Source organism: Cibotium barometz, chromosome 16 (assembly GCF_041138505.1).
Source record: "Cibotium barometz isolate CiBa-2024 chromosome 16, ASM4113850v1, whole genome shotgun sequence".
Classification (NCBI taxonomy): Eukaryota; Viridiplantae; Streptophyta; class Polypodiopsida; order Cyatheales; family Cibotiaceae; genus Cibotium; species Cibotium barometz.
The window spans coordinates 23,942,724-23,970,158 of record NC_141061.1 but is presented as its reverse complement, the minus strand read 5'-3'; the positions used below and the strand labels follow the sequence as shown (position 1 = coordinate 23,970,158).

The 27,435-nt window shown below is 42.1% G+C and overlaps 1 protein-coding gene across 1 annotated transcript; it reads left to right on the top strand.

Annotated features, from left to right (window-relative positions):
- The first annotated feature begins 7,389 nt into the window (after positions 1–7,389).
- Positions 7,390–16,527, top strand: LOC147630472 (nucleic acid binding / zinc ion binding protein). Its single transcript, XM_086810350.1, has 4 exons — positions 7,390–7,629; positions 7,722–7,786; positions 15,476–15,674; positions 15,806–16,527. The coding sequence occupies exons 1-4, from the start codon at positions 7,471–7,473 to the stop codon at positions 16,181–16,183; spliced, it is 801 nt and encodes a 266-aa protein (XP_086666476.1). The 5' UTR covers positions 7,390–7,470; the 3' UTR covers positions 16,184–16,527.
- The last annotated feature ends 10,908 nt before the right edge of the window (positions 16,528–27,435 follow it).

Below are 27,435 nucleotides of genomic sequence, written 5' to 3'. Positions count from 1 at the left end.
TTTCAAAAACTTTTTGCACAAAAAGGCATTAAGCATCAATGCACAACTTCTTATACACCACAACAAAATGGTGTTACTGAGAGAGAAGAAATAGGACTCTCATGGAGATGGTTAGATGCATAATTAAAGGTTTAAAAAAACCTTTCCTTGCAATTGGGAAAGACAAAAAAACCTACTTGTGCAAGGTAAGGGCAAACAAAAGCTAAAACTACCCTCTACTCCTAAAAGTGGAGTTTCTTGCTTTAAGAAACCTACTCTACAAGATAAGGGCAAACAAAAGCTAGAACTACCCTCTACTCCTAAAAGTAGAGTTTTCATCTTCAAGAAAACCTCACCTTACTTATGTGAGTGAAACTAAAAAAGATGTTATAGCATCGCAAGGAAACATCTCCTCTTGCAAGGAGGGCAATGCTTCAACCTTCCTCATAACCTCACCCCATCAAGTCTGCTTACAACCTCTCAAGCACCAACTAGTGTATCAAAGATGGTAGCAATACAAGCAACTTTGAGAAGCCTATTTTCTTATCTTATCACCAAATAGAGGATCACAAGTAGTCTCTCACACATCAATCGGGCAGTGAGGTGCCATTTGTTGAAGAAAGTAATGGAATACCAAAGTAAGTAGTTGTGCTAGAGAAGTTAAAGAATACAGGTAATGAAGGAAGCAGGAGTGTGGTGAGTTGTGGAGAGCCCCCCTTGGAAGCATATGCATAGCACCTTCACGGCCTTCTCCTTGATATCCACTAAATGGAGGGGGAATGGTTGGCAAAATCGTAGTCCTTGGTATGACCCATCACTTGGAGGGACATTGTGCCCAGAAGATTATGCCACATATAGCTCATTCCTCACCGTGCTTGTCATTTTCACTATGAGCTCTAAATCACATGGTCACAATTACACCTCCCAGTATTAGGGTACAACTATGGTTCCTATTGCATGAAAAGAACTCAATTACAACTCCTAGTATTAGGGTATAACTATGTGCATAACTGGAAAAATTGTTTGCTTGGCTTGAAAATGCATGTTAATTTGCAAATGCACGTTCCTTCATCTGTGTGAATGCACATTCATTTAATTGTGAATGCATGTTCCTTCACATGTGTGGATGCACATTCCTTCACCTGTATGAATGTATGTTCCTTCACCTTTCTCTCACCTACAAATATAGGTTCCTTCACCTTTCTTTCACCTTGCACTTTCTTTCACCTATGAACACATCTTCCACCTTGCATAGACTTGGTCCCATGCACGTCCTTTCACCTATGAGCATGTGTTCCTTCACCTTGCATACAAATGCACATTCTTTCACCTTAAGGGTAGACTCCTTCACCTTTTATTCACCTAGCTGCACACTTTCTTTCACTTGGCAAGTGTACATTCCTTCACCTTTCATTCACCTGACCACGCACATTGACTTACCCATCACCCACTTATTTAGCATGTCACCATCGTCCCAGCCATGCATGGTCGTTCCTTCAGTTCGCATGTAAAGACATATTTTGCTGCAATGTGAATGTACATTCCTTCACTCAACCTATATAAAGGATGGCTCCTCTGCTCATTTTTTCACTATTCTCACTAGTTCTAGCCAAACTCTTACCAATTTGAACCATGCACCGTGAATGTACATTCCTTCACTCAACCTATATAAAGGATGGCTCCTGTGCTTATTTTTTCACTATTCTCACTAGTTCTAACCAAACTCTTACAAATTTGAACCATGCACTTGAGCACCTACTTCCACTCTCTAGTCTTCATTTTTCATACCGTCACCACTCCAACTCCCTTGGTTTTTCATATCTTTTGCGGTCATCCAATCATCATGGCTAAGAAGTAGGCATGGACACCTCTTTCAAGCCCATCAAACAAACTCACGCCAGAGGTGATGACCTTCCTAGACAAGTTGGGGCTTAGCGGCACTCCCTAAAATTGGGACCCAAATCTCTCCACTTTGTATGAGATATGCATGAGAGCCACCACCATTGCACTGGCAAAAGTGAATAGATGCCCTCGGCAACTAGCTCTCTCAAGAGAGGAAGAGCTATACCCTCTCTAGTGAAGAAAACGCCATCATTGAGCTTGAAGGGAAGATTACCACCAGCAGTGGCCAAAGGCCACCTCTAAAGCACTGCAGAGCACAACAGCTAGAGCCCACCCTCAACCCACCTTGAGGAGAACTAGGTCATACCAACCATGAAGCACAAGGTGGAAATCTTGGACACGGCCACCACCAAGCTTTTAAGCCTCTCTACAACCACCCTCTACACTATTAAAGCTACACCATCACTTCCTCCAGCACAACATTTTCATTGAGGAGGAGGTGAGCTCCTTTGCATTTCTATCTAAGAGTGGGGCATTTGTTGTTGATGTCAAAAGTGAGGCCTTTGGAACCTCATCTCATAACAGTGCCGATCGGGGGTGTGGAGGCATGAGGGAGGTCGATGGTAGTTGTTGTAATACCAATAAAAGTCGTTATTAGCACTTCACATACCAGTGCAATGGAAGGAGCAGTAGGAGGTCTATAAGGTGATGAGTCATGAGCGTTGGACCCATTGCACTTACATGTAATAGCCAATCGTTAGCCTCCAATTTTGGCACCAAAAAGTAAAAGAATGTGGTTCTACATCAGAAAAATTAATTATTTTATCAATCTTTGTTGGCATTTGTGAAGAGATCAAAAAAGAAACATAGCTTAGTGTGTGTCTAGTTTTGGGCTATTTCATTATATCTACCTAAGATTGGGGAATTTATTAATGTTGAAAGTGAGGGCTTCACGACCCTCATAATTGTGCAAATCGGGGGGAACTTGACCAACAGAGTAATGATGATCTTGAAGAAGTGAGTTGTTCTACTAGATAAATTTGCACAAGGTGCATAACATCCAAGCTTCATATATGAGCTTTAGTGGCTTTGGATGGGGGACCCATGGAAAGCTAAAGTGCAAGATAGAGTTATTCTCAAGCTCCTTTTCAAAGAAATCCCATGCCCACTTGTGTTCAATGGGGAAGAAAGTGGGGCTAATCTACACATATGAACAAAGCAGCATAGTAGTACTCCTTCATGAGTGATAGGGTAGGCAATGGCGTTAGGCCTTCTATATCCACCACACTCTTTGCTATGGTAGGCCTTGTCCTAGTGGTTTAGCTTTTGTTCGAGGTAACCCTTGATGAGGGATGGAGATGTCAGTTTTGTCAGTGATAAGGTTTAGGTCTTTTGGAGTGCAACAGTGGTCCAACACACTTGGGCAGAGGGCTAAATTATGTGTGATTGAAGGGCTTGTTACACGCTTTGGGGGGGGGAAGTATTTTCAGAGTCTTTTGTAGGGGGTTTTATGATCTCACCTTCCTCAAGGTTGGTCAGTGGTGGTTGGCTTCCGATGTAGAGGCTAAAGGGGCTTTAGGATCTTAAGGTGAAGTGGAAGGCCCAAGTTTATTCGCCCAAAGTGGTGGGGTGTGATGAAGGTTTAGGTGGAGAGGAAGGTAGATGATGAGGCAAGGGGTGTGACCCTAGGTGATGTGGGCAAATTTGGAAGGGATGGGAATAGAGGGACCAACATTGTGCTGATAGAAAGGTGACTCCATAAGTGATCTTGCGTGTGTGGCAGAGGGTGGATGTAGAGGCGATGGGGGTTGTGGATGGGTTGTCTAATGAAGCTTCATGCAAGGTGGTTTTCGCACTTAGGGAAGCAGATCCTGCTCTCTAAGGGTTCACGTAAGGTGGTTTCTGCCCTCGAGAAAGTGTATCATGCTAAGGGTTCTATTGATGTGAGGAATCTCCTCTTGAGGGAGGGCTCGGGGGTGCAAGAGGTGCAACTAGCCCAATAAGGGTCTCCTCATCATTTGTGACATCATCAACATCATCAACATCAACATCAACATCATCATCATCATCCCCCCTCATCCTTCGGCCATGCTAAAGAGATATTAGTGGAAATCCTACATCAAGTGAAGTTGCTTCCATGCTCGGTGGTAGAAGTCAAGGATGCCGATGGGGGAGTATATATTGTGTTAGGCTTGATGATGAGGTGGATATTTGTGCATCAATGGAGTGCCAATTATGGGCCCTCTTAACCAATCAAGGGCATTTGAGCAATGAAGAAAGGGGGTGGGTAAGGGTAGCAATCCTTTGATAATGTGAGCTCAATGGGCTCTCCCCTTTCGGATTAGATTTGGCACCAGGCTTCCAAGGTGAGGGTGAGGATATGGTATGGGAGCTTGAAGGTGATGGTTGGTTTGGTGAAGGAAAAAATCCTCTATATGTGAAAAACATGGCAAGAAAGGCTAAAGTGGGGTGGGGTACCTTTGTGAGGATGCAGCTTGGGCTGTTATATGTGGGCACAATGTCTCCCAGGCTAGAAACTCATCACCTTCTAAACCTCCTACTACTCCTTCCACTACAACACCCAATATGTGAAGTCCCACTACATATTTTACTGGCATTATAACAACTTCTACCATTGACCTTCCTCGTGCCTCCATGCTGATTCTGATGAGGACGAACTGTGATTAGGGAGGGGATATGTTAATTAAAACGATTAACATATCCCCCTTCCTATATGTTAACCGCAATGGTTAACATTACTCCGGATGCGGCTATACCCCTTTTATTTCATATCATTTTGTGTTGCACAATGTGCTTCATGTAATAGACTTTGGGATATCTCCAAGATTATGACTTGTAATGTTGGGGGGACGATAGTCATTTACCGAGCTTATGAGTTGTATAATGCCACCAGTATATGCTTAGCCTAGGAAATAAACCAAGTTCTACATCACAAGGGTAGGTGGACATTATAAATATGAGACTTGTATATAAGTCATAAGTCATATTGACAAATGAGAACACACATAATCCCATGGAAATAAGCAAAGTTCTAGCTCTTAGGCCCTTGGACATCACATGGGCGGTTGGACATTGTAAATATGAGGCTTGTATATAAGTCATAAGTCATTTTGACTAATGAGAACACACATAATCCCATTATCACAATTGAATCTAGATTTTGTGCTCCTGTGTTGATGCTTGCTTGTATGTTTTCTTCTCTTGATGCATGCTTTCTTGTTTAGATTGTGTGGTGAGTGTGTCAAATGATGTTGCTTGATCTCATTCTCTTCTACCTCTCCCTCTCCCTCTCCATCTCTATCTCTCCCCCATTCTCACACTCACATGTATTGAGGTTGAGATTCGTGTTGCTCTCTACCCAAGTGCTAAGCTCCCTTGTGGTTACACAAGGGAGATTAGTGATTGGGTATAGAGAGATTGAGCTTTTCATAGTTCTCTACCTCTTTCCATAGCTCCCTTGTGGTGACATGAAGGGAGGCAATGTCGAGGACCCTATCTTCTTAGCTCCCTATAGTGGTGGTGACACAAAGGGAGGCAAGGTTGAGGAACCTAGCCTCTCCACAAGAGAGGGTTGTACAAGAATGGCTAAGAATGAAAACCAACATAAACTGTTCCATGCTCTTCCATGCAAGGCTCTTGAATCAGTGAACAACCCTTCCAAGAAATTCACAAGAGTGGTGTAGAGTTTGTTCTTGAGGTCTTCTTGCCCATAAAGGGTCCTCCCTCACTATCTCCTTCGTTAACACATTGTGTGCATAGAACTTAAAGTGTAGCTTCAAACAATACCCAACATTCCTTCAAAGACGTGCATATTAATTTGCCGCAAAGCATGGCACATAATAATCCCGCGCATGGAAGCTTACACATGTTGCACCGAGCAAGGTACTGCTTATTAATAAGAAGGTTACCAACTACATTGATAGAGGTAGAGGATACTTTAATCACCATTTGGAAGTGCACTTGGTGAAGTAGAGGATATAAGACAACTCATGTATGATGTGACAATAATCACCAACATGCATGTTTATGGAAGGGCATGCTACAGACAATGTACATAGCCATTTATGAAGGAAAGAAGAAGCACATAAACAAAGAGGAAAAACTTGCTTTGTGCTTCGTGACACTCTACATGCCTCTGAAGCCCTTTAATGGAGTCACTATTCTGGGCTAAATGTACTTCTCCTTGTCCATGCAAGGAGGTTTCTCAGTGAAGTGAGGAACTTTGGCTCGAAATCTCTCAACAGTGCAAGCATGGCTTAACTTTATTGTCATGGGCGAATGGCAAAGGAATTATAGAGAGTTCACACTATCATTGATATGTTCTTCCATCTCAACTCTGTCAAATCTCACTGTTCGGTTAATCTTGGTGATGCAAAGGGTCCTAGGCTTGTGTACTTCCATATTTCATTTTTCATGCTTTGCATGAGAACCATGTCTTCTTCACTCATGTCCTTACCCTCCTTAAGTAGTTGGTTGTCAAACCACTACTTGGACCCATGTTTTTAATCACCATGTCATAAGCAGCATGGAGTGAACTACCTCTAATGGGTGAGGAAGGAACTTGAACATACTTTAGTGGTTTCCTTAGCTGTGCCATGATGAGCAACAAAAAGCATTCAAGAGCAGTTAAGAAAGTCACAAACATGGACAATAAATAAACAAGCAAATGTTTGAGATATCACCAAGGAATTGAAACAAAGTAGTGATCATGTGAGAGAGAGAGTATCAAGAAGCTCGGCAAGAAAATCATGGGGAAGACGAGGACATCACATGGAGCCCAACACAAATAGCCTTCCAACATATTGAGCATAAGCAAGGGTGGCATATAGAGGCACTATGCAGCAACGTCAACAAACACCTAAAATGCAAAGAGGAATACAGACATCACAACATTGGAAAACATGCACCTCTCACAAGTGTTCGAAGCATGCTATTTTTGGCTCACACATTCCAAATGTGAATGATAGCGGCTAAAGCTTAATGCCGCCTTAATTTGAGTTTATTAAAATCCATTGGTTAAATTGATATAAATGCCTCCCAACGTGGAACACACATATTCTCTCTTGTAAGTGTGAGGGCATAGTGAAGGGGCTCTTAAGCAAGGGGGTTAAGGACCTTTTCATCAATGAAAACATATCAAACCTCATTAAAAGGAGAAAAGAGGATTGTATTTAGTTTCCAAAAGTTTGGAGGACCTGTGCACAATGAGCAAACCACTATTATAGATACTCTTTCAAGGCAAGTTGTGTTTTCATGGAGAAGTTACGTTTCTTGAGTCAAAAGCAATATGTAGTGGTTGGTAGAACATTTGGGTCCAATTGTGTGGACCCGGGTTTGATGCCATCGAGTTGCACCAACGAGGGTACTGTGTTGTGAGCCGATGGATATACTCCACGTGTTGTGAGCCGATGGATATAGTCCACCTTCCCGCAAACACAAAAGCAATATGTAATGGTTGAACTTTCTTTCTTAGGCTTTATAATTTAACATAATCTCCCGTTTGCAAAAAAAAAACGTTTAGGCCATTAATATTTAAATAAAGGATTAAGGATAGTTTTCATTTTTGCAAGAGTTCAAATTTGAAGAAGCATCCTCGAGTGTAGAGGGTGTTTAGAAAACTTACAAGCAATGGAGCTTGAAGAAGCCAAGGATGCCCAAGCACATGAGGATGCCACTGAAGAAAAGAAGTTTGCTTTCCCAATCTGGAAACCCTTCAGACGCAAGCACCCACCTGATGGCCCTTTCTTCGCCACGGGCAACTTGGAGCGAGAGCTGCTCGCCAAACAGGTAGACTCAATGATTTTCCCATAAAAGGTAAAAAAAAACCCCCATCAAAGTGATGTTCCTGAAAAGAATTAAAATCAAAATCTTTTCCTCAGGTTATTTTGGAAATCAGTGATGAGGAAAAGCTTCAGATCAGCTGTCTGGAGGAAGAGCAGCGTTGGTAATTTTACTCCATTTTTACCGATTTATATTATGTGAGATCATCCAATCATCAAATGATCTTAAAATTTTTCATCTTTTTTTTTTTCTCAAAATTTTACTTCTATGTTAAACGATTGTCTGCTATGTGATTAGTCATTGACTAATGATTTTTGATTAAAGGGGTCTTGCCAATGTATCTGTATCTGCGCAATTTATCATGCTAGGAAAGGGCACCATTTTAACACAGATATTTGCCCAAAAATTGTCTTGCATTCTTTTTTTGGGGGTGGAAGAATTGTCATACACCTTCTTTCAAGTAGTGCCAGGGTTTTGAACTCATAATCTCGTTTTGTTATGGTAAAGTGAAGCGAGCTAACAACAGCCTTGATATGAAAGTGGCTTGCTGAGTCCGTTTGTACTCCCAAATCAGCAATTGGTATCGTTGATATTGTGGCCTGCAGTCCGTCCGTACAACTGTCTGTACACCTGTTGACATGGCGGCATACAGATGCACAGTTTGCAGTGCTGTCCGTGCAGTATATGGCTCTGATGATGTGGCAATCCAGACTGTTCCACTGTCAATACATTTGCTGACAGGGCACTCCTGCTAGGCTCCTGTTCGCAAACTGTGGTACATTTACTCTATTGACTTGATAATGATTTGCCCGTGTAATAGATGATGTCCTTTTCTATATCCTCTCCAAAAAGCTTTCATGACCTATTTTATAATGAAAGCACACAAGGGGTCTTCATGACTCAAACTTTAACTGAGTCCAGAAGAGCGTGGTGGACATGGATGCGTGCAAGGCAAGATGAACAGCTGCTGACATGCTTGTCTGACTGGACTACACAACAAGGATGGATGTTTACAAGAGATTCACAGAAAAGTGAGAGGTGGACCAATGTGAAAAAGCCATTATGTAATACATGTCAGGATGCCAACTGCAATTGGCTTATCTTCCTCGCTCGTCAGCTGGTGAAGTTGTCCTCTGTTGGTTATTTTCAATAGGAAGGACTCAGATATTTTCAAGGAGGGAGTAAAACGTAACTAACTCAGAGATTTTCTTCCAAGGAGACTAGCAGTGCAACAGTATGGGTTTTAGAGAATATTCCTATAGGCCCATTCAGTACAACAGTACAAGATTTGTATCAGCTATGGGCGCATAAGAGTAAACTTTAGATTTTCAGATGTCAGCATATTCCATTCTTGTGAAGGCATATGTTTGTATGCGCGCGCATGCACGCGTGTATGCAGCACGCATGCACACAAGCACGCATGCACACACTGTAACATCCTCACTAGACCATGTCCATGGATTATCTGACATAGAATGACTGTGGATCAGGATAGAGGACATACCTGAGAAACCCTAGCAAGGTTTCCATAGACCTGACATCAAACTCATCGCGTGACTGTGATAGATTGTGGCTAGCGACTCACCACCCAAAAGCAGGTGCGGTACCTTGGACCATCCCCGAGCTTGAGGTTAGCCTGCCGGTCACCGATGACCCCAACCTAGCATCCCATACCACCAAGCCGTAGCCACCCGCTCTGCTGACAGCTCCATGGCTGAGCGATCGTGCACGCTCCTTGATAACCCTAGGCTACTGCATGGCTACTTGATCTCTTGTGTCTAATAAGTGAGCCCAAGTCACTTATATAGTAATAACCTCGCTATAAGTGGCATGCTTTTATTTAAAAGCTTTTAGCCATTATTAGCTCCTAATTATTATTATTAGTCCGTGGCTATTATTTCCAATCCCACGGTGGGCAATCTAGACTTCCTCTTGCTAGCGCCCTTAGCCTACGTGTGAACCCTCCAAGTCCCCACGCCATGACCTAGCCTTAATCCTAATTCTGTGTTAACCTAACCCTAATTGTGGGTTAGTTCATGTGTTAATTCTACGTGTTCCCTGCCCTAGCCCTAGGCCGGTCGGAACGTAACATACTTCTTTTAATTTAATTTATGTCCTAGTGAATGCATAAGGAGAACAAGCTTATGTACGCAAATCCTCAATCCGAACATCCATCCAGAGCATCTACTCAATTCTATTGTCTCTTATCCAAGCTAGTGTAAGACTCCTCTTGCAGAACTTGCTATAAAGATCCAATTGCTTACTGCCAATCCAATTCTCATCGAAGAGCTGAATCCCAATAGGATGTAACCAATCACAAATTGCAACAAGCTCTACTATAATAATCCTAGCATAGACCCATAGCACAACTTGTCAATCATACCAAATGGCATCTTGCATAAGTTGTTGGCAAACACTAGTTCACTTAATGTGCAAACAAGTCCTAATGTACTTCCAATTTTTTTTCGCATAACCAGTAGATACTCACGTCTACTTTTGGACACTGCTCAATGCATCGGCCATTGGATTGGGCTTGCTTAGAAGGTACTCAATCATGTCACCGAATTGCTGGAGAGCTGGCTCCAAGGGTGTTGCCGATCACTCCATTGCGCACTTGGCATCGTTTGAAGCCAGCGCAATGCCTGATGATCATTGCGAACCTCAAAGTTGGGCCCATACAGGAAATGTTTCCAATGTTTCAAGGCCTGGAGCACATCAAGAAGTCCCCGACCATATACCGAATAATTTCTCTTTGCAAGGATCAGCTTAGGAGGCATGTAAGCAACTAGTTGACCATTATGTTGTAACATAGCTCCAATGGCAATGTTGGTGATTCCCTGGAATGGATCATCCCATGAGGCAAGTGCTAAACAAGGGGCCTTTGTGCTAAAGCAACCTTGAGGTCCTTGAAAGCGTGCAGTCCACGTGCAGTCATGTGGATGCGCTGCCGACGAGTCGACACCCTTGAGTAGGCAAATTCCCACAAACGATCGTACATTATATGTTGTTTCTAGAATCTCCCAATTTTTGCCACTTTGACGGGATCTAATTCGATGTCATCGGCACTAATAATATATCCAAGGTAATGAATCTCGAACAAATGGCATTCTAATGTCTTTTCATTGACATAAGCTCGTTGCTTTCTAGTAACTTTATCACTTTTTTGACATCAATGTCGTGTTGCTTTACTGTCGCTGAAAAGACAAGTATGTCATTCAAGAGAATGAAGACACACTTTCCAATCAGATTCCTAAAAACATGCATCATCATGTGGTTAAATGTCGCCGGGGCATTTGTCCGATTGAAGGGCATGCCCACAAACTTGTTGTAGGCCTGTTCAGTATGGAAGGCTGTCTTGGGGATGTCCCCATCGACAAACCGTACGTGACGGTATCCACTTTTCAAGTCAAGCTTCGAAAAACACCTTGGCTCCATTCAATCTATCTAAGATATAGTCAATTCGAGGCATTCCGAACTTGCTCTTGATTGTCAGCTTATTGAGAGCACGATAATCCACACAAAGTTTGGAAGCTTCATCCTTTTTCTTAACAAAAAGGATACGTGCTGCAAAAGGAAACACACTTAACTATATGAAACCTGCTTGCAACAATTCTCGGAGTTGGCGGTTCAACTTTGATTCCATTGCCTTGGGCCCTTGCTCAAGTGATATGGAAACTTGCTTGGTGGTTTCAAGCTTGGGAGGAAATCTATCCTGTGATCCTCCGATTGAGATGGGGGGAGCTTGGGAGGGAGATAGTCCCGAAGGAAAATCTTCTGAAACTGCTCATGTAGGGCTTGGTACTTCTCAGAAGAACTGGTAATTGTTTGGGTGGTTTGAACATAGATCACTGCACAATGTGCACCTTTTTGCATCTCTTGTTTAGCTTGCATGTGGCTTATGAGAGGAAAGGTGGCTCACACTCGATGATCATAGGAGCCTTGGACACATTCTGGAGAATCTGAAATGTTTCGCTTCCGGTCAATGTCTGGGTGGAACTTGTGAAACCAAGGAATCCCTAAGATTATATGTGTAGCACAATGTAATGAGAATAAGAGTGCAAAGAGAGAAGAGAGACAATGTTCCACGGGCTATGATAGCCAGATTTGCCATAAACAAAGAAATGAATACAAATACCAAACAGTGTTTGTTGGAGAAGAATTCCGTCGAAGAAGACTTTCATCAATTCTCCATAACTCATTGGAGAGAAGCAAACGCGTCTCTGGTGTTTCGGGTCCACACTCGACACTGGTGTGCCCATGCTAGTGCCTAGCTTGCCCTCTCACAACGGGGAACGCTGAAAATGGAGGATTGGCAATTTGGCACCGCTGGACGCTTTCGGTCATGATTTCAAGCAGTGGTGACGTTGTTGATGAATTTTTGTCGCGTAAATTTCAAAGGGTTGGTCACGGACGCCACCCACAGGCAGAAACATGCACCATGGACACCCGGACAGCCCCAAGTTAGTGCAACTAGCCCTCGAAATGTCTTTACACAAGTGTGTGAAAGAGCCAATGCTCTGATACCAATGTAACTTCTCGGGGAGTTTCGCAAAACACTTGACCATTAATGCAATTAAACACTAAAATCGGCCACAACCTTAACACATATCCATCATCACTTTGCATAAAACATAAAAGCTGGACAAAACATCCACAAATGCTGAAAGTGGAGCTTGCACATGTGACACCAGATAGAGGCCAGAATGGGCCTCCCGGCCCTCCCCCCCACCCCCACCCCCACCCCCTCCCCCCCTTCCCCTTGGAGTATTTTATTACCCAAGGAGAATAATATCATGTACAACCTTTGAGGGCCTTACTCTTCCCACGGGAGATACCGGATTATCCATATACAAATGCCATGACACAGCCCAACACAGGCAACCATAAAATTCAGCTGGCACATAGCTGTAGAAATACTGAGCCAACAATATAAACCATATACCTCCGTGTGGATACTAATTCTTCCCTAAAAACAACAGGTCTTCATGCAATAGAGCTGGTACAACAAGTACAACTCTCCATTCAGTTGGTACAACAGGTACAATGGTTAGTAGTACAAGTACAAGGGTTGGTACAATAGGTACAGTGGCAGGTACAATTGGTACAGTGGTTGGTACAACAGGTACAAGGGTTGGTACAACAAGTACAGTGGCTAGAAATCATAATAAAATGCTTAAATACCCTTGCCTTCAGTATTTCTTCGCGATGGAAGCCTCCAAAATAGTCCCCAACAGTCGGTATACTTCATGGGCAGCCTGAGAGAGAGAGAGAGAGAGTAGTTGTTCTTTGCTGCTGTGGATATGGCTCTCCCCTGTACGAACAAGGATGACAAGTTGAAAGGAGCCAACTACGCTCACTGGAAGCTTCAGATGCGGGTCTAGTTCATCCACAAGGGTTTGTGGGACATTGTTCAGGGCACTAAAAGGAAGCCCGAGCGTCCTCAAAACTCTAGGCGGTGGACTCATGATCAGGAGGATGAAGTTGCTGTGGAATTACAAGACTGGGAGAATCGAGACTCGAAGGTGCATTTTGTGCTTGTGCGAACCATCATAGAGGAGGTCTCACTGGCAGTGCAAACTCTCACCGGTGCTCATCAGGTATGGTCAAAATTGGAGTATCTCTTTGCTCGAGATTCATTGATGAGGGCAGTTACCTTGCAGGGGCAGCTCCATGGCTTGTTATTTCTTGAAAACAATTCCATGCAGTCTTTTGTCGTGAAGGCCAAGGTTATCTATGACCAATTACTAGCTATGGGTGCTGCTTTGTCCTCTTCTTAGCTCGTTGCTCTTATCCTCACCAAGCTTCCTCCGAACTATGATGTGATTTCTCGATCTTTACTGTGCCAGGTCACATCCACTTAGTTGGATTTTGATGATCTTAGTCGTCCGTTCTCATCTCACAGGGTAAGTTGAAGGTGTCAGTCAATAGTTCTGACCAGGCACTTTCCTCAGTTCAAAAGAAAGGTCAGAGTCGCTGCTTTACTTGTGGAAAAAGAGGCCATTTGTCCAAAGATTGTTTGTCCAAGAAGAAGGACAAGACTAAGGGCAAGGCTTTGTCTCAGAGAAAAGGCAAAGACACGACATAGGATAGTGATACATATTTTAGTACCACTTCTAGGGCTCCCAAGGCGCTTCTGGCTTAGGAGAACCTAGATGGTGTACTTTCTAGTACACATTCAGTTTCCCCCCATCCAGAAGAGGCTTGTGGGCGGGAGAGGGGGCTGATTACAGCTCCACCTACTGGTGGATGGGGACCGTGATTTGGAGTTCCAAGCATTAGACATCTGCCAGGACATGGTTATCTTTGGTACAACAGAGATTATGAACTGGATTTGTTCCAAGTTCATTGTTCGAGTCTTTTGTAACGTCATGTGTTTCGTCCACTATTGGGGATTATGGGCGCGGTGTGTCCAGCAGCTCATCATCTATTCTTGGAGTTCACTGCACACTTGTGTTGGAATTCGTGGCCAAGCAGAGTTCCTTGCTGTTCATGGTGGCATCTTGTTTCGAGGAAACAGGTTGGTGGTGGGTGCTCTCTCCGAGGTGATTCCAGTATTCGCGGTGTTGGAGGGTCCATGGTTGCATCTTCATCGACTTATCTTCTCCCGACTCTTGCACACTATGAGCTGCAGAGGGGGTGTTAGGATTGTGCATCTCAGTGTTTTGGGGCTTTACTATTTATCTGGGATTTTCTTCTATTTATTTGTCCAAGGCCAGCCCTAGAGGCAGTCGGCCAGGTCCCTACTTCACTATATAAGGAGTTCCCCATTATTCACTCATTCATCCATTTCCCTTGCACATAGTTCAACACTCAGTTGCTGGTCATTGCCATTGTAAAGCTTTACTGCTGTTATAAAAGGTGATCTTGTCCAACTCTCTCAATCTCGTTTGCACTCTCTCATATGTTTACTGTTTATGCTTCCGCGTGTGCTATCTCCTTCAGGCATTTCTTCCTAAGGCTTGGAAAGCAGACTGTCACTGGGAAGCCCGACACGCTAGCCAGAGGGTCGGACATGGGGTCGAAGCCACGCTGTCACCATGCAAAGAAGGCCTGGGCCGTACGCAGTGCAACAGGGCTCAGCTGCATGACTCGATCTAACGCTGCTGCTGGTGAGTCGAACTCCACCTGATAGTAGCCACACCCCAGAGGACAAATGTCTATGGTCTTTGTAGGCCCACCGATGAGGCTCGCCTGCAAAAGATCTCTAAGTTGTCTGCGTGTTGGGCGGCTATTAGAGTGGATGCCTCTAATGATGCAATAGTTGTAGCAAGGAGCTGAAGCTCTGCTTCAGAAAATGATAAACAAGTAACGGCAGTCTCGGTCGGGGTTGACGGAGAGGCTGCCATGGAGTCCTCTTAAGGGTGAAGACCAGAAAAAGCTGAGACTTGCCCCCGATAACTGAGAAAACTGCCTGAAGACGACAGAGGAGGCGAAGCGAAGGAGGGGCTACCGAGAAGGAACGGGAGGAGGGGGTTTGGGGGGGTGCGTTCTGGTGGAAGAGAAAACAGATAGAGGAGAAGGGGGGGGGGGTGGGGGGGCAAGCACAGCAGCGCAGGGGGGGAGAGGCAGAAAAGGGGCAAACGGGGGCTGGGTGGGGGGGAAACGAGGGGAGTCGAGGCTGGAGGAGGGGGCGAAGGCGACGGTAGGGAAGGAGGGGGAGGGGGTGGTGTGTTGAAGGTATAAGTTCTGTATGATTTTGGTGTCCACGAGGTCCCTGTGTCTGTTCTAGTCTCTTTGTGTCTTGCAGGGGTAGGATAGAAGTTTCTTTAGTCTTCTTCAACATTTTCTTCTGTCAAGGCTTTGGGTGTTGCATACCTTGTAGTCCACGTAGATAACTATACCTGTACTGCAGGGAAATGATGTGCCCTGTTGTAGGATGCAAAGCAAAGCTGAATGGTTTGAAAGACCTAGAAACACATTTCTTTTCTCGGCACACTGCCATGTGCTCTGTTTGCTTCCGTGTCTTTCCAACAAGCCGACTCTTGGACCTGCATGTTTCGGAAGCACACGACTCGTTCTTTCAAGCGAAAGCAGCTCGTGGTCATCCTATGGTACATTTTTCTGCTCTCAGTTAGTCTGTCAATTGACTGGTATACTGTTCCATCATTTTTTAGGCTGAGTTTAAGATTGTGTATCGCATTGCAGCATTTTCATTTTTTGGGTGGTGTTTGTGTCAATGTAGTACAAGTGTTTGGTGGATGGGTGTGATGCTAAATTCCAGAATGATGCATCAAGGCATCAACATCTAGTAGACAAGCACAAGTTTCCTCGGTCGTTTGAATTTCACAAGAAAAGGCACCTTTCACAAAAACAACGTCAGCATTTACATATGCATCATGGAGTATCAAAGCGGACAGAGGATGGACAGGCAAGCAAAAAGGAAGAGCCACAGCCTTCAGAGTCTGGAATGGAAGTTGATGCCTTGACGTCTGCAGTATCAAGGCTAACCACAAGTGATCAGATGCCATCTAAAGTTAGTTTTGGGCGCAGGCACAATAGGGCCTTTGCTTTTGCTCCCAGGAATTCAAGAGGAAGCGGAAGAAGTGGTGCACGCACTTGATGAGCTAATCAGACATATTTTGAGGTACTTGTGAGAAACTCATGTCTTCTAAGCAATGTGAGGTTTCTTGAACTCTGGCTGTGAAGAGCCTGTAGGGTTGCTCTAGAAGCTGAAGCTGTACACCAACGCCGGTGGGTTTTTGTGTTGCCTCTGCCCACTGTATGGTATTGGATCTCATGACCAGACCTTTCAAGGGGAGCTCATTGAGTTTACCTTCTTGATATGTTGACCATGTTGAGTCATCCATTAAATAGCAGGTTTTTTTTTTCTGCTCGGGCTTAGTAGCTGTTGTTTTGTCTCTAAGCATGATCTTTGATGGAATATAACTTGCTGTATCCTTGTCATACCATGGTGTATGGTAATGAAAACTTGAACACTTTTGAGATGTCTCACATTTATTACAGGAAAATATGGATACAGAACTCTCTCATGGGTGGGGAGTTGGATGGGCAAGATTGCCTGTCCATCTCTCACGAGGGGCCTGGATATCCCCCCTTGATGGGTAGGCATTGTTCTGTATCCACTTATTATCTTTTGGTGGTGTCTGATGCATAGCGTGCTGGACAAATGCTCTACCAGTTAGGTGAAAAGAGTGCAGGTCTTTTAACGGCAAGTGAAATTGTTTTGAAGGATTTGTCTGTTTTACCAAGCCAGTATGTTACAAACATAGTAGTTATGTTTTATGTTGAGTTATATCTTCTTAGTATAATTCAGATTTTAGAATTGTGCCATAGCTCATAATTGATGACTGTTGTAAAAACATAGTAGTTATGTTTTATGTTGATTTATAACTTCTTAGTATAATTCAGATTTTAGAATTGTGCCATAACTCGTAATTGATGACTGTTATAAAAACATATAAGTAAATAAATAAACATATATATATATATATATATATATATATATATATATATATATATATATATATATATATATATATATATATATATATATATATATATATAGGACATGTTGTTTCAGCAGACGAAATTTCCGTGGATCCAAATAAAATACAGGTTATTGTCAATTGGCCAACTCCCACAAACATCCATGATGTTTGTTCTTTTTTGGGACTTGCCAACTTCTATCACACAAAGATTCATCGATTTTCCGAAATAGCTGCTCCTCCCACCGAACTTCTAAAGTCCGCTCTTGCATTCCAATGGACTGAAGCCGCAACACAAGCTTTTGCAAATTTAAAGACAGCTTTGACAACAACTCCTGTCATGGCTATTCCAGACCCTACTCTCCCCTTTGATGTTTACACGGATGCTTCTGATATTGCCACTGGTGCCGTCTTAATGCAACAAGGACGTGCTATTGCGTTTGACAGTCATAAGCACTCTGCAATTCAAGGAAGATATCCGGTATATGACAAGGAATATTTAGCTATTGTTCGTGCCTATCGTGCATGGAAACATTATCTCCTTGGTGCGGATTCTCAGTGGTGAAAACAGATCATCGTTCTTTGAAATATATCTTCACGCAGCCAGTTAGAATGCTAGGCAAGCACATTGGGTCAAATTCTTAGCCAATTTGCATATGACAATTGAGTATGTTCCTGGTCGTCTTACCAATGTGGTTGCGGATGCCCTCAGTCGTATGCTGTCAGCTTCTGTCTTGGCTATTTCTACAGTTGAAATGGATATACCTCAAAGTTTCAAGGACCGTTATTCAACAGATCGTGATTTTGGAAATGTTTTTTGAGATCTCAATTCTCAGAATGCAACTCCTTCCGACTTAAAGATTTATGGAGCATATACAATAGTGTGCCTTGAAGGTAGCATTTGCCTTCGTTTTTTGCACATAATTTTGGAGTATATTTCTTATACTCTTGTATATATTCCAACTCGGATACTTAGTTGCTTATATATTTAGGTGAGTTATTTTTCTATCCTAACTTTATTGTGTTTTGGGTAGTTATCATTAGAAAGGCGCCAATAATTCAATTTCTTTTCTAATGATGTACTCAGAAGGAGTTATTCCTTGATGTAGTCTCAAGTATATAGAGACAGGTTTAGTATGTGAAAGTCTGGATAAGGCCATCTTATTCCTTTTATACAGGATTTTATTCATATTTCTTAGACGGCATACTAGGGAGTTTCAAATTGTTAAGGTATGTATGGGTGGTATCATGGTGGTATGGGACGCTAGTGATCCCTCATATATATTATCTTATGGGATGATTTGGGCTCAAGATTGTTGCTTTGCTTACATCACTTAGCATGTTGACCTCAACATTCAAAGACAATCTCATTTTCTAAATTCACTAGAAGTTATAGTGTGGGCATTCTCTAGATAAACTTCTTTTATCTATAGCCTGCATGTTTTGATGAGGGTAATCTCGTCGGCATTTTCACTTGTTGAAATCTCTTTCTTTAGAGTTCAAACAAGTTTATCTTGTTGTGTTCGGATAAGGAAATTTGGATTCTTCCTTTGTTGGCATTTCTTTCTCTAATTTCGTACTTTAGGTGATTTATATAATCAACCTGATTGTTTACGAATGGACATATGTGACTCATCGAGACGCTGATGACTCTCTATGTTGATATGGGTAATTCGAGACCGATTATTCCATATGCAGATATGGGTATGTTGGGGCGCCGATGAATCCCTGGTTTCTGCTATTATAATGCCATGTTTTTCTACTTTATTCCGATGGTTTACAACGAGGAAGTTACTTGGAATGTGAATTGCTCTGATCATCCGCAGTCTGATGGGCAAACAGAGCGTATGAATCAGATTATAGTGTATATGCTTCGTGCATATGTCTCCAGAAAATCATCAAATTGGAAAAAATATCTTCCAATGATGGAATTTGCTTATAACAGTTTTAAATTAACGGCTATTGGTATTTAGTCCGTGCATACTTATGTATGGGTATCACCAACATTGGACCAAAATAGTCTAACAGTGAAGCTGGCTAACAAAGCCACCACAAAGCCCATGTGCCTTTTGTGAAATGTTAAAATCAAAACTTTTTGCCTAAGATTTCATCACTCATTTTTTATGACTAATTTCTTTCAATTGATTAAATGCAGCATCAATTTGGCATCAATGCAGCACCGTGTAATTTGCATGGAAGTACACCGACATAAAGCCTTGGAGACTCATAGAGCTTACTAAATGAATCATAAGTACTTTCGGATGAACAGGAGGAAAAAATCGACACGACGCTCATTGATGCCAAATTCACTTACGAGATAAAACATATTAAATGGTTATTCTCCATAATGATAGTGTCCAAGAAAAATGGGAAGATTAGAGTTTGGTTTTACCTAATGCGGCCACTATCCCTTTCCATTCACAGAGCATGTACTTGAGAGAGTTGTAGGTGAGAAAGCTTACAGCCTCCTAGATGGGTTTTCAAGGTGGAAACGGACCCTAAGGACTAGCACAAAACAACCTTTGTAACAAAAAGGGGCACTTATGCAAATAGAGATGCATTTTGTCTTATCATGTCCCAAGAACTTTTCAGAGACTAATGTGCACAGCCTACTAAAATTATCATTGGACATTCCTTGAAGTCTTCATGGATGGTTAACCTATGCATCAATTCCAAATGGGAAGCATATCTTTAGTGCTAAAGGAAGGTACTAGAGAGGTGTAGGCTATACCGAAACTCCCTAAATTATCAATTATGAGTTTAATATAGAGTGATTTTAGAACACATCATCTCAAAACTATGCCACATTTATGAGAAATCTAGCCACACCAAATTAAGTTACGAGTTTTGGGCACCTAAGTGTGAATAAGGGTCAGTTGCATATAACACAATATTTCATAATGAATGGACACAATCCCCCTTTGTGCTAAATGTATTCTCTAGTTTTCTACTTGCTCTTTGCTTCTGATTTTGTGTGTGTGTGTGTTTGAGAGAGAGAGAGAGAGAGAGAGAGAGAGAGAGAGAGTGTGTGTGTGTGTGTGTGAGAGAGAGAGAGAGAGAGAGAGATTTAATGTGTTGTTTAGTCTTATGAGTGCTTGGGTAACCTAGAAGAAAGTTCATTTTTGTGCATTTTTACATGCTTAGATCCTTGCTTTTTCACACCGTGAAATTGCAAGTTTTATGCTTTTCTTTGTCTTTTGTATAATCATTAACAATCAAAAAAGGGTGTTCAATTGAGTCCCATTAAACTCAAATTTATAAAATTCATGCTTAAACAACTCAAACTAGACACTTTGGATAGAAAAAAACTCTCATTATCATCATCAAATCATTAAATTACCAATTACAAGTTTTTAATGCCAAATAAATTTTCATGCCTATGAAAATCATTTTTCATGAACACAAAAAAAAAGTCTCTAAAATTGTATTATTACCTTTCTAAATTTAGAATTCCTTATCTAAAAGAATCTTATCCTTATCTTGAGAAAAATTAAGATTTGTACGCCCCCATGTGAAAAACTAAGCATAGTGATTTTTCACATCCACATCTCTAAGAAACTCCATATCTTCTAACTAAGGAAAGATTTGAGACCAGAATCATCAATGAACAGCAAAGGACATTAATGTATAGTATTACAACATCCAAATAAAAACTCAGATGTTCATAGTTTTTTACATCATAAAAGTCCTTACGCTCACAAAAAACCAAATAGTTTCTTATGCCCTTAAAAACTCAAGTTTAGGTCCAAATTTGGATTGTTGGAGTATAATACATACTTTCTACATTCAGAAAACATAAATTACAATAGAGTTCTTACAAACTCATTAGATTTTCACTCATGAAAAACTCATTTCAATAAAAACTAAAAAGTTGATAAGTTTTAAAATAGTATGGTGAGTGAAATTTAGCAGGGAATCCATTCTACCAAAAATATCCACCATAAAATATGTGGTATTTTTTATAAAAAATTTCATTAATGCTTATTTTAAATCACAAAAAATAGAAAAAAATTAGCATTAAACTCACGGAATTCCCCCGCAACGTCGATTCGTCCATTGAATTGAAGTAACACGCATTCCAATAGCCATATCGACGATCCACGTGAAATTCATCAACACAAATCAACAAAATAATATTTTTATTAGTAAATATTAAAATTTACTTAAAAAAATCAACAACAATTAAATAGAGATTGCTCTGATACCACTGTTAAAACCCTAAGATCTCTCTAGATAATTGTTATGCATAAACATGCATAAATCAGACATAAACGCAACCACCCAACCATCCCCGAGCCCAAGGGATGCACACATGAATTATAAATGAAATACATCATACCTCTACCTTGATGTCTCATACCATCAAGAGGTATAACTCAAATCCAATAGCATGTAGCTATAGTGTGAAATGGTAGATGAGTAGATATGGACCTCTACACAAGAGACTATAGCATAGGCCTCCAAGCTCCCCCCAAGCCTGCAAGCCTCCCTTGAGTGAGCCCCATGTCCCTATTATATAGGAGGGTCCTCAAGTGACTCTTGACTTTCCATTTCTCATGTGTGACCCTTGGATGTCTGACCCTAACCTTAACCCTTAAGGTTAGTCCTAACCCATGCTCCACTAGAGCATGTTCCCATGCTCCCATGCTCACAAGCCTAATGTGGGTTAGCCTCCTAGTATATGCACATATAATGTGCATATAACATAGCACACATAATGTACATATAACACTTGGTGAGGATGCTAACCCCAACAACTCCATCCAAGATTGGCAAGAATTGTGAGCCCTTATATTTTATTGCCATTGTCTTATTCATACTGTTACTTTCAAAATAGTGATTTACTTTATTCATTAGTGGCATCTTTGGGAGGGTATGGAATTCTCTCACTTTCCCCACAAGTTCTTTATTCTTAGACTTAATTGAGGAGTCCAATGGGGGTTGCTCATCCATGTCCACTCTTAGTCTTCCATCCATCCAATCCTTCAAGTTTCTCATGGGAGTTGCTCATCCATGCCCGCTCTTAGTCTTCCATCCATCCAATCCTTCAAGTTTCTCTCCATAAGCTTGGGTTGTCTTGAAGCAAGAAGGCAATTGGGATCTAGACCCGGGATGAGAGGAAGGCAGAGAGGAACGTGGAGAGATGAGTGATGTCTTGTTGAGATGCTCTTACTTCTATAGTTATCTAGGCTTGCAATGGTGTAAAATATATGCATTGGACCTTTAGAGAGTGAGTATTCTTAAATCCTTCCCCTAGAATATTTATCAAGACTTGTGAGCTCTTATATTTCACTAGGATTATCTTAGTCATGCTGTGACTTTCAAAATAGTGATTTAATTTGTTTATTAGTGGTGTCTTGGGGAGAGTCTGGAATTCTCTCACTTCCACCACAAGTTCTTCATTCTTGGACTTGTTTGAGGAGTTCAATGGGGATGGCTCATCCATGCCTGATCTTAGTCTTCCATCCATCCAATCCTTCAAGTTTCTCTCCATAAGTTTGGGCTACCTTGAAGCAAGAAGGTAATTGGGAGGGGAAGGCGGAGAGATCAACAATGTCTTGTTGAGATGCTTGCTTCTATACCTATCTAGGCTTGCAATGGTGTACGGGATATGAGTTGGACCTTTAGAGAGTGGCGATTTCTCAAATCCTTCCCCTATAATGTTGCAACCTATAGCATGTCATGGTTTGAGTTTTCCTCTTGAGGTTCTTCTCTCACTAGAGCAGGTTCTTTTCTTGGTCTCCTTTTGAGCAATGTAACATTGCAAGAAGAGGGTGAGTTCCCATAGTGGCTACTATAGGAGGCCCCCCTTCATCGATATGCTCTTGACCAAATCTTCAGAGTAGCTTCTTGTCTTCTTTTCTCCTCTATGGAGTTTGGGTATTTTCATGCCACCTTTTCTCTTGAGTGAAAGAAGATGAAATTTTGGAGGCCATGTCTTTGCTTGAGCCCTCTTGGATTGTCACTTGATTCGCCCCTTTCCTGATCTTCTTGGTTCTATGTCTTCCAGTCTTGTTCGAAAACAACAGATAGAACACGGGCTCACCCTTCAATCCTTTGTGGATGATGAGAGGCGGAGGCCTCTCCTGCTTTGTGCATGATCCCTGGGCTGATCTTCTCCAGCTTTGCATTCATGTGATGGCATTAAGGGGAAGGGTCTAGATGAACCCATGCCTCACACTTTGCAAGGGTGAGACATGTGATGGCATTAAGAGGAAGGGTCTAGATGAACCCATGCCTCACACTTTGCAAGGGTGAGACATGTGATGGCATTAAGAGGAAGGGTCTGGATGAACCCTTGTCTCACACTTAGCAAGTTGACTTGCCAATAGTTTGGGGCCTTGGGTTGTTGGAATTGAAGAGCATACTCTCAAAGTGCACTCCTCGTATATATGGTTGATCCCACACTGTGTAAAGCATTGTCAGAGGTGATAGGGCTTTCCATGTCCTAGTTGTTGTATCCTATGCGAATGTACATTCACATGAATGGACGTGTGTGGCTATCTTTGTCTGTGAATTGTATGTTTGTTAGATTGATAATTATGTTCGCAATCATCGTGGGCAGGAGGCTACATGATGAGTTAGGAAACGACCATTTTGGAAGTTTATGGCTAATTATGGAAAGAATAATTTCAGTGATACCTTAATGAGTAGATTCTATTTAGGGCTTGTCCACACGAGGACGACACTCGAGGGACTAGTGGGCGACCTATAGGCCTCTCAAAGGGTAGTTCAGGTCACACGGACTTAGACCCCAGTCGGTCAAATTTTTGGGCACCATTTACTTAATAAATAATTAATTTAACCTTCACACGTAACATAATTAAAACTTTTCAAAGTGCCAGTAAGAGTGTTCTCTCCTCCCCACTAGGCTTCTCCACCACTTTCTTACTCCTCCCCACTCGGTTTCTCCACCTATACACCTGATTTCTTGCCCACAACCTCGTTCTTTTCCACTGTACTGCTCCCCACAAGCCAACGCTAGCCACCATCATGCCTCTCTCTTCATTCGCCCCTTTCTCTTCTCATTGCTAGGATTGCTAGTTGCTCTTTACTCATATATTCAACATAAAAGAGATTACAATTTGCCATGCTCCATTTTCGCACACCGAGCCAAGCAACATCGGTTGGCCCACATGGTGTCCTCGCGTCAATGTCACAAGAATCTACTTATCTCATGTTGACATAGCTTCTTGTTTTCTCAAATGCTCAAAGCGTTCAAGATCAGACCACATCATGTATCATAGTAATATGTGAATCCACAAGCCCTCGACTGGTGGAACCACTATGTCAGAGAAACTTGGGGAGATGACATGTAGTTCAAGGAGGTTTTTCGTCTACCTTTACACTTGCTTCAACATGTGAGTACCCTCCTTCATGATGATCTACATCAATGGCCAATTCCAGCTCCGCGTGCAATGGTGAGTGGATGTTTGATCTCCGTGGAGGAGAAGCAAGTTATTGTGCGATTTTGCGGCTTGCAAGTGGCACCCGCCTCATCGACATTGCTGAGCATTTTGGCATTGGCAAGTCTATTTCCTCGAAAATTGTGAACAAGTTTGTCAGGGCCCTTCTCTCGCTTGTCAGTGTAGTACATTCGATGGCCACAACACGCTTCAGCTGTCGCCTAGGTCTAGCGAGGCTTCTTTGCACAATGTGGTCTTCCTAATTGTTGTGGTGCTATAGATGTCACACATGTCAACATGGACAAGCCAAAAGACAAAACCGCAACAGATTGGTTTGATCGCACAACAAGAACTACTCCATGTCAGTTCAGTGCATTGTAGACATGGACCTCTAATTCTTGGACGTGTTTGCCGGTTGGCCTAAGTCCATAAATGACAAGAGAATTCTCCGAAGCTCTCACTTCTATCATGTAGTTGAGAGTGGCTTGTATCTCAATGGTCCGGCATTCATAGATGGGCGCCTCTCTATTTGAGAGTACATCGTGAGGCGATGGTGGGTACACTCTCAAGGATTGGTGCATGACACCATATGTCTTACCACAAACAAGCAGGCAATGACAATTCAACGTCAAGCTATCTTCTTCAACTCGCATTGTGGTTGAGCAAGCATTTGGTCCTCTTAAACAAAGATGGAGATACTTGAATGGCAAGATCGCTTGTCTGAAGCCCGAGTACTTGTTGAAGACCATTGTGGCATGTTGCATCTTGCACAACATCATGTTGCATGCGAAAGCTGGAGATGACTCGGATGATGAAGCATAGCTTGCCCCGCAACATCAAGCCCTTCGACGAGACCCCAAAGCATTAAGGGACTCTTTGGCTCGCTATGTTACCCACCATTGATAATGTTTTGTATTTTATAGCTTCCTAACATTGATGTAATACCAGACTCTTTTTCTTGTACACCCTTTTTTTTCAATCTTTTTTTAAAGACAATTGGTTGCACTTATTTTGTATGTCACATATTTTATTTCTTCTGGTCGGCCTGACTGCCCACACTTCTGCCACACCAGCCTTGGCGCTGCAATCCACCTTGTACTTGTTGCAGGTGGGTCAAATTCATAGTCCCAGAAGGTAAGAACATAGACTTCAAAAATCCTTGATTTGCATAGTTTGGTGCATCCACCCTCTGCACATGCGCTCCTGTTTCACTTGGGGTGTCTGAGATTAAGCTCGGATAAATTTCATGGGTCTACGGGTTCTCATGATCTGGTCTTAAACGATCGCCTCCCTATGTAGCCTGAAAGGATGACATCCATCGAAAAGCAACCGATTACAGTATTATGCACGATCTTATACATGGGTTTGCAAACGGTAGAAACTCCCACAAAAATCCACCCACAAACCTTCACATCATCAAAGCATTATGTATGTATTCTTGTATTCATAAGGAATGAGATTCATCCCGTCCCTAAATGATGTAACAATGCAACATTCTACAATGCAATCCTTTCACACAAGGGTACATGCATTTCCGTCCTCTTGGTGGATTCATAATCTGCACAAGAACCACCTTGCAAAATGTATGTGCGAATATATGTGGCATGGAGCAAGTCACAGTGCGTATGTCAATGAGAGTTGCAAAAAGAAAAATGCTTTGGGTTTCATGTGAATAGTGGCCATACCAATGAAGACAATACATACCGATCTCTCATTGAACACTATAACTGGGGAATGAATGCCAACATTACATGTCCATAAAGGCTGTATGCCAAAGAAGGACTGCCATTACAATATAACTTCCATTCCATTACATGAATGCCAACATCACATGTCCGTAAAGGTTGTATGCCAAAGAAGAACTGCCATTATAATTTAACTTGATGCAATTACAAAAATGGACCTTGCATCCCTAAAACATCAGAGACAGCCTTGATTGCATTAGCAATCTGGAACAAGCTCGATTACTCTCCCTCTCATTCTCTAGTCGAGCACGTTCAGTTTGGAGATGCTCTCTTGCAATTTGGACATTGGATTCAAATTCCTGTTTAGAGATCTCCACTAGTTCATGTTGCCAAGTAGATTGCTTGTCCTTAACCTCTCCGAAGAAGTCCATCATCTTCTTTGTGCATTCTTTGAAGTCCTTGGTACCCTTCTCCATGCGTGTAAGCTTGGGCCTTTTGTGTCCACTACTCTTCTCTTTCAACATGGTAGACTGCTCTCCAACAATTTCCTCATGTGGCGTAGGTGATCTTGGCTCCTCCATACCATCAACAGCACCCGGGCTATTGCTCATCCGTGCCTCTATACCATCTGAAAACCAAGCAAGAAATGTTAAAAGCATGCATTAGGAAAAATTTGGGCTCATTTTTGGGTCCTCTAAGGAATGCCATATCATAAAAAATGGGACCATGGTAAATTTTTTGTAAATCAACTCCAATTTTTTTAGGGGTTTCATATATAGAATCTACTCTTTAAGATCATTCCATTGATATATAACATGATGGGGTTTGGACATGACGCATGGAAGGTGTACAAAAAGTAGGTTCAAAAGTGATGATGTGGACTACGGTAGCCTTTAAACTTGATTTTGAGGAAAATAGTATATCTTGAACTTAGCAACTCCAAATGTTTTGGAGAGTTTGAAATTATAAGATCTCCTTTTCATGATCTTTCTAATGATATGTCATATGATGGGGTTTTAACATAAGGTAAGAAATGTTCACCGCAGCCCCCAAAGATAGCAAAAAATCCCTTAGAGGGCCCAAAAATGAGCCCAAATTTTCCCTAATGCAACAACCATGATGAAATAAGAAAACAAAGAGTGCAAAGGAAGGGATGAAGATTGCAACCTACCTCTACATTCCCCCTTGATGAATCCACAAGAATATCTCCCGGATTGGTTGCTTTGGCTTTTCCATGCTGGTGCTGAATGGCATCCCACATTTTCTTCTCAAACC

Excerpts from the sequence above, each read along its gene's own strand:
- LOC147630472 (XM_086810350.1), top strand. The coding sequence starts at position 7,471 with ATGGAGCTTGAAGAAGCCAAGGATGCCCAAGCACATGAGGATGCCACT. Across the intron at positions 7,787-15,475 it reads CTGGAGGAAGAGCAGCGTTG|GGAAATGATGTGCCCTGTTG; the intron begins GTAATTTTACTC and ends CCTGTACTGCAG. Across the intron at positions 15,675-15,805 it reads CAGCTCGTGGTCATCCTATG|TACAAGTGTTTGGTGGATGG; the intron begins GTACATTTTTCT and ends GTGTCAATGTAG.